Raw genomic sequence first — 6,882 nt, 5'->3', positions numbered from 1 at the left:
ACCCCAACCCCAACCCCAACCCCAACCCCAACCCCAACCCCAACCCCAACCCCAACCCCAACCCCAACCCCAACCCCAACCCCAACCCCAACCCCAACCCCAACCCCAACCCCAACCCCAACCCCAACCCCAACCCCAACCCCAACCCCAACCCCAACCCCAACCCCAACCCCAACCCCAACCCCAACCCCAACCCCAACCCCAACCCCAACCCCAACCCCAACCCCAACCCCAACCCCAACCCCAACCCCAACCCCAACCCCAACCCCAACCCCAACCCCAACCCCAACCCCAACCCCAACCCCAACCCCAACCCCAACCCCAACCCCAACCCCAACCCCAACCCCAACCCCAACCCCAACCCCAACCCCAACCCCAACCCCAACCCCAACCCCAACCCCAACCCCAACCCCAACCCCAACCCCAACCCCAACCCCAACCCCAACCCCAACCCCAACCCCAATTTTCTAAATCTAAATTTGAATAAATAATTATAAAATAAAATTAATACATTTATTTAATCTTGAATTAATAATAAATTAAAAATATAATCAGTAAAAAGTATTGTGAATTTGATTTATTTTTGTTTTAATTATAATTTAATTACCGTCGAATACATAATCTGATAATTTTTAATTTTATTACTTAAATTTCCTAATCAAATATGTATTTATTTTTATTAAATTATAAAATTTTTTCTACTAACATTTTTTGTTGTTAGCAACAACCTTAATTTTTAATTAACTAATTTTTTCTTATTAAATATCTTATTTTTATTCTAAAGACTACTCTGAATTTAACCTTTTTTTCATTTAAAACTTAATTGTTGAGAATGAAAGTAAAGTCTTGTCAATTATTAAAAAGCTCCTCTACATAATATTTGAGTTGTTTATTTAATTTTGGGGTAGAAGGGGGTTATACTAAAAGAGTGGTTTCTATTAAAAATTTATTTTAAATGGTTACTTAACAACAAATAAATTAACTAAAAAATTTCTAAAATTTTGAACTAATCCTCAAAATTTTTACTACTTATCAATTAATAATATATAACACTCATAATAAGTAAAAAATTAGTAAATTTTTTCCATAAGGGTGTTAAAGTCTCATTTTACCAGTTAGTATTTAATTTATAGAAATTATAATTGAATATTTAAGATATTATAAGTGTTTTTTTATTCACAAATGAGGTATTTTCTATTTCTTATTAATTATTAGTAATTTTTTCTTTTTAATTTTATTATTAGAATAGCTTTTGCTTAAATTGGTAATAATTAAACTAATAATAGTTATTTGATAATAATATTTTACTTTTTTATATGAAAGCAATTGAAATTTGTAATTTTTAGTCTTTGTATACTAAGTAAAATTTGATTGGCTTAAATTGTTGAAAATAATTTTTTTCTCTTTAAATAAATTTTGTATTTAAAAATATGGTTTGTATGGCAGTAAATAAATATCTTGATTTGTAAGTTTGCAAATAAATATTATTTCTTATAATAATTATTGGCTAAGATTGGCCTCTACTTTCTAATAATAAATTTTACTTAAATTTATTAGTTAAAATATTAATTAAAGGTTACAAGTTGATTATTTGCAAATACAAAATGTCTTCATTATCGCCTTTAGATAGGTACCGCTTAGAGTTATAAAACAAATAAAAAGGAGTTTAAATTTTTGATTTAGATGGCAAGCTAACTCCTGAAGCAATTCAAATATGCAAAGAGATATAAATAAAATAAGAAGACTTAATTCCGAAAACTATAGAATAGTTTATGTAGCCAAATTAAAGCTAAGATGTAGCTCAATTGCTGCTTAACCATTATGAAAAAAGAAGATAATGTGAATATAATTATTGGTTTACACATTAATAATAAAATTTACATAAAATATTTAGATAGAATAAAGTAAATAAAGAAATTTATCATGCAAAGAGACAGAGATGATTAGTATTTTATGAGTCATTAAGTTAGCCCAACTAATAATAAATTAAAAAATTTGAAAGAATCATCCAGTCCAAAGAGCACTGAAAGACATAAAGAAAAGAGAGTGAAGGAAATAATTGATCACATGGATTATGAATAAAAACTTAAATTGGTGAGAAGACTTATGAAATATGAAAAGCTATAGCATATCAAGCAAGAGAAAGAGTAAATGGAAAAAGAAAGACTTGAATAAATTGAAAATGAAAGAGTTGAAAAAGAAAAAAAATTTGAAGAGCAGATAAAAATTAATGAGAAAAAAAAGAAAGAAGAATAGGAGAAACTGCATAAAAAAGCTGAAAATTAAAAATAAGTGCAAGAACACATTAAAAATTTGCAAGAGCAGCAAATCGAGGAAAGGTCTAGGTTGTAAAATACTTTCTTTTAGGATATTAGTGAAAAAATAGAAAAAGACAAAGCAAAAGAATAAGAAATATCAAAAAGGAATTACCATTTGTATCTACAAAGAAGTGGTGAATAACGTAAAAGAGAATTTAATTAAAGAAAGCTGCAAGAATTATGGTTATAACAATCAAATATGTCATTTAATTCTATTGTAAATGACATCAACACTAAAAATATTAAAAAAAATAACTAAATTTTGGATAGGATTCGCTCTCATTCTACCAAAAATGAATATTGGAAGGAAGTTATCCAAAAAAATCAATAATAAAATTGGGAAATAGATTTAATGAATAAATCTGTTTGTATGGAAAGATTTATTGCAGCCAAAGTAGCTGTAAAATTTTAATTATTTTTGATTTTTAGAATTTTTTAATATTAAATAAAAAATTGTTTTTTAAAAAAATGAAAATTATTTTTTTATTTAGAATTTAAATGTAAATTTAATGTTATATTTTATTAATTTTAAGTCTCCAAGATTGAGAGACTTTTCCATACTCTCAAAGAAAAGAGAAGAAATGCAGTCTAGTGCATAGAAAAGGAGGGAAGACATGGGTAAGCAGGATCTAATTAAAAGAGATGAAATGTTGATAACTTTAAGATCTAAAATGCAGTCTGCAGATAAATCCAGATATAACTCCAATATAGTTTAATGCCAAAAGAATAATATACAAAAACAATTCTAAAGGGACGATGTAGTTGAGAATCTCAAATTCCACTAATTTTCTATTGTAAATTATAATAAAGTATTTTATTCATTATATTTATAAATACAATAATTAGAGATGTTAACGTGAGAAAGAAATAAGAAGAACTAAATATAAGACAATTATGGCTGAAAAAAAGAAGAAGCTAAAAGAAGATATTTTGGTAAATAATTTTTAAAATATTCTTACAGCATATCTAAATTCAATTACAAAATATAAATAATGAAAACAAATTAATATTTTCTCTTCATTTATTAAATATATTTTATAAAAATAAGTACGTTACTAACTAAGGAATAAAAGACATATCTTCATAATTAAGATCACATGAATTAGTTAATCATTGATGAGGTTTTATTTATAAGTTTTGTTATCAGGTGTAATACTTGTACACTAACATAAAACTAGTATAAACTTTAAGGGATATACTAAAAAATTTTTTAATAATATTGCTCAAGCTTGTCCTTTTTGGGGTGCTATCAGGTGTAATATTTTATATATATTTGAAGAAATACATTATTAATTGCTATAATAAATCCAATAAAATAAAAAAATTAGTAAATAAGTAAATTATTAACTAATTCCATCCACTTAATCTTCCACCAAATAAATAAATAAATGCATAAAATTATTGTAAATAAATAATAAAAATACCAATCAGAAAAATAAATAATTAGTAAGATGACAATTTTAATAAGAAAAGAATTTTAAATTATAAAAAGCTTTCTTCATAAATTAATTTGATGGAATTTAAATAAAAATCAAATGAACAAACTTGATAAAGGCTTGAATAAATTGTATAGTAAAGTATAGTTAAGATTACTCTATGTTGTATATAGTGATATAGACTCTAAACACATAAAAAATTTGAATAAAATAAATTTTCAAGATTTTGTTTTTTTCTTTTTAATTTTCTTTGTTCTTTTTGAAGACATGTCATTATTAACTGAGTCTTCCACTTAATCGTAAAAGTCATCAGAAATTTAACTGCTATCCACAAGGTCATGTTTAGGAGAGCTAATTTAAAAAATAAAAGATAAAGTAAAATATTTAATTTAATTAAATTTATAAAAATTATTTTAATGTTAATTAATTTAAAAAAAAACAATTTGATTGAATTAAGAGCTAAAATATTATTTGATTATAAATAGAGGTAGTTGAATATTGTTTAGTTATTTGAATTAAGAAAAATTAATTAAAGCGCTCTTCAGTCATAAAAGTAAAATTTAAATTTAGAAATATCAGAAAAATGCTTTCCAAAAAAACACTAAATTAATAAATGCCTTTAATTAACTAATTTTTTGCAATTAAAAGTTTTTACTCGTTGTCGTAAGCATTTTTACCAATCTTGCTTTTCTTTTTTTGTCTTTTAAATCCACTGTATGTTCCATGACTGCCATCTGTATTTTTATCTATATTTTCTTCAATTTTTAAATGCTTTTGTTTAAGAGAAAAATATAAGAAATAGCCTTCCTTTAGTTAGATATTTTGTTAATTATTTAGAAGAAATCTTTGTTGTTTGTTTTCTACTTGCATTTGATTAGCAAGCGTGTAAATTTGATTTTCAAAGAAAATCAAATGTTAAAATGTAAGAGTTGATGGAGAATTAGTAAAGCAATTTATAAATAGATTAGACAGTCTAATTTATTACTGCTGGTGAAGTGGTTGATGATAGTGAAAATATTCTATCGTTTGGATTTATTTTGGCTTTTTTTAGGGTTGCGCCAATACTTTTCTACTTTGTGCTTGTGAAATAGTTTTCCCACCCCCTAATGATGTTACCTATTTTCAATCATTTTTGGAAAAATGTTACAAAATACAAAGCAAATAATGCCAAATTAGAGGCTAATTTTTCACAAAAATACCAGAATTAAACGTTTCTTCTAAGTATTGTGTTTCTAAATCATAAATATTTTTTTCGAGGCTTTTCAATTCCTCTTCAAGTTACGTGCGCTTGTCAAATTTCTCTTAAAGTTTAGATTAATCAGACATTTTGAATTGTTATAAGATTGCTGTCTCTTTTATTGAAATAAATTAATATAAAAAGCTTTCTCTCTATAAAATATTTGAATAGCTTGCAATTAGAGTATTTCTTATTAATAAATAGATTGAAAGATCAATAGTTAGATAGATAGATATATTATCAAATAAAAGAAACAATTCATACATACAAACATACATACATTCATTAATTTTTTCAATAATAATTAAAATATAATTTTTTTAAAATTAATCTTGAAAGCCATATTATAGTAATTCTAATAATGTTTGATTAATTTCATCTTAATTAATTAATTAATTATTTATTTATTTATGTTGCTTTAATTAATTTGCTTATATTGCTACTTTTGAAGTAGAGCATACATATATACCTACTACATTCATTAAAATCTCTATATTAACATTCATTAGTAATTATATTACTATTATCCATAAAAGCAATTTATAAGATACTTGCAAAAAGTGACTAAATCTAAAATATATTTATTCATATATTTTTATATTATCAAACATCAAATATATGGGAGATATTGATGACCTATTTGCTCAGTTAGGGAGCAAACCAAAGTAGCCATAATAAAAATAGTAAAAAGCATAAATATTACCTGAAAAGCCTTAATAAAATGTACAAAAAAAGACAGCTAATTAGCAATAACAATCTGCAAAGTAGCCTTCATAAAATTAATAAATAGATGTAAAGAAAACTGAAACAATAGTAGTCGAATAACCAACTCTTTTCAAGCTGGACAAGAATAATATATATGGAAAACTAGATGCGAAAGAATATGCTACCTTATAAAATGTACATAAAAAATTATATTTTACAGTATGTTGATGGGTAGTTTAAGATCTAATTTTTATTTCATTAAAGGGATCTGAAATTATAGAAGAGATAGTGTCAGATGGATTTAAGTTTAAAAATAAAATAGATAACAAGGCATTTTTAATAGAAAAATTTTAGCAGCAATTAAACATGAAAAATAAATATAAAAAAGAGGAATTTAGTAAGTTTTTAAATCTTTTTTGAAAAGAAGCATTTTCATGCTTAATTTAACCTATTAATTAATATTGTATAGATTCTGATATATGTAAAAAGGCTTTGAAATAAGTAGGATATTTTGGTATTCCAAAGACAAACTTAAAATATGCTACTTTTTTACCTATGAATAACATGTGGAAAACATACATAAGACAATTAATTTCTAATGAGTAAATATTATTTTCTACTTTAATATTTTAGTAAAATGTTTAATTTATTTTAGCTTAAAAGATGAAAACGGATATGCTAAATTTTTAAAAGCAGACTTACATGGCTCTATTATACAAAGTAAATAATTAAATAGTCATTTTTCATTTTTCATTAAATATCCTTTAAAGTATTAACTAGCAAGTGCTAATCTTATGAAGGTATGCAAGGGATAGTCTTGTAAGAAAAGCTAAAGAGCTTTAGAGTGATTACTTAGGAGGATAAAATAATAAGTAAAATTAATTATTATTTATTTAATATTGGCTTTAATAATTTTTCATTTTTAAAAGCTGTTATTAAATAAAATTCTGTGTTTTTATTTGAAGTGTATCCTTAAAGAATATTCAAAGTTTATGGTTGCCATCTGATGATTAGAGTAAATTCGTTTGTTTAAATGTTTTAATAATTGAAATAAATTATAAATAAATAATAGCCTTCTGATAGGATAAAGTAAAAATTTAAAATGAGAGCTGCATCATAATTTGTTTTAGATAACAGTTGAATATAGAAACCATTAACATTTTAATTAAAATAATTATAATAGCAA

General features: G+C 24.9%; 3 protein-coding genes across 3 annotated transcripts; 2 read left to right on the top strand and 1 right to left on the bottom strand. All coding sequences in view use genetic code 6, as the record gives it.

Moving 5' to 3' along the window:
• Positions 1 to 1,439: 1,439 nt before the first annotated feature.
• On the top strand, positions 1,440 to 3,435 carry TTHERM_01005350 (hypothetical protein; the record flags this gene model as incomplete). Its single annotated transcript, XM_001010355.2, has 5 exons — positions 1,440 to 1,839; positions 1,895 to 2,718; positions 2,852 to 3,112; positions 3,165 to 3,251; positions 3,367 to 3,435. 5 exons carry the CDS (start codon positions 1,440 to 1,442, stop codon positions 3,433 to 3,435), a joined length of 1,641 nt encoding a protein of 546 aa, XP_001010355.2.
• Positions 3,436 to 3,461: 26 nt separating this feature from the next.
• TTHERM_01005340 (transmembrane protein, putative) lies at positions 3,462 to 4,995 on the bottom strand (the record flags this gene model as incomplete). Its single annotated transcript, XM_001010354.2, has 4 exons — positions 3,462 to 4,105; positions 4,410 to 4,525; positions 4,740 to 4,870; positions 4,954 to 4,995. 4 exons carry the CDS (start codon positions 4,993 to 4,995, stop codon positions 3,462 to 3,464), a joined length of 933 nt encoding a protein of 310 aa, XP_001010354.2.
• A 614-nt stretch (positions 4,996 to 5,609) lies between these two features.
• On the top strand, positions 5,610 to 6,837 carry TTHERM_01005330 (ribonuclease P protein subunit p29, putative; the record flags this gene model as incomplete). Its single annotated transcript, XM_001010353.3, has 7 exons — positions 5,610 to 5,891; positions 5,961 to 6,093; positions 6,166 to 6,298; positions 6,352 to 6,416; positions 6,467 to 6,568; positions 6,626 to 6,711; positions 6,769 to 6,837. 7 exons carry the CDS (start codon positions 5,610 to 5,612, stop codon positions 6,835 to 6,837), a joined length of 870 nt encoding a protein of 289 aa, XP_001010353.2.
• Between the last annotated feature and the right edge of the window lie 45 nt (positions 6,838 to 6,882).

The sequence above is a fragment of the Tetrahymena thermophila genome (assembly GCF_000189635.1).
Source record: "Tetrahymena thermophila SB210 genomic scaffold scf_8254757, whole genome shotgun sequence".
NCBI lineage: Eukaryota > Ciliophora > Oligohymenophorea > Hymenostomatida > Tetrahymenidae > Tetrahymena > Tetrahymena thermophila.
This window is presented reverse-complemented; position numbering and strand designations above follow the sequence as displayed.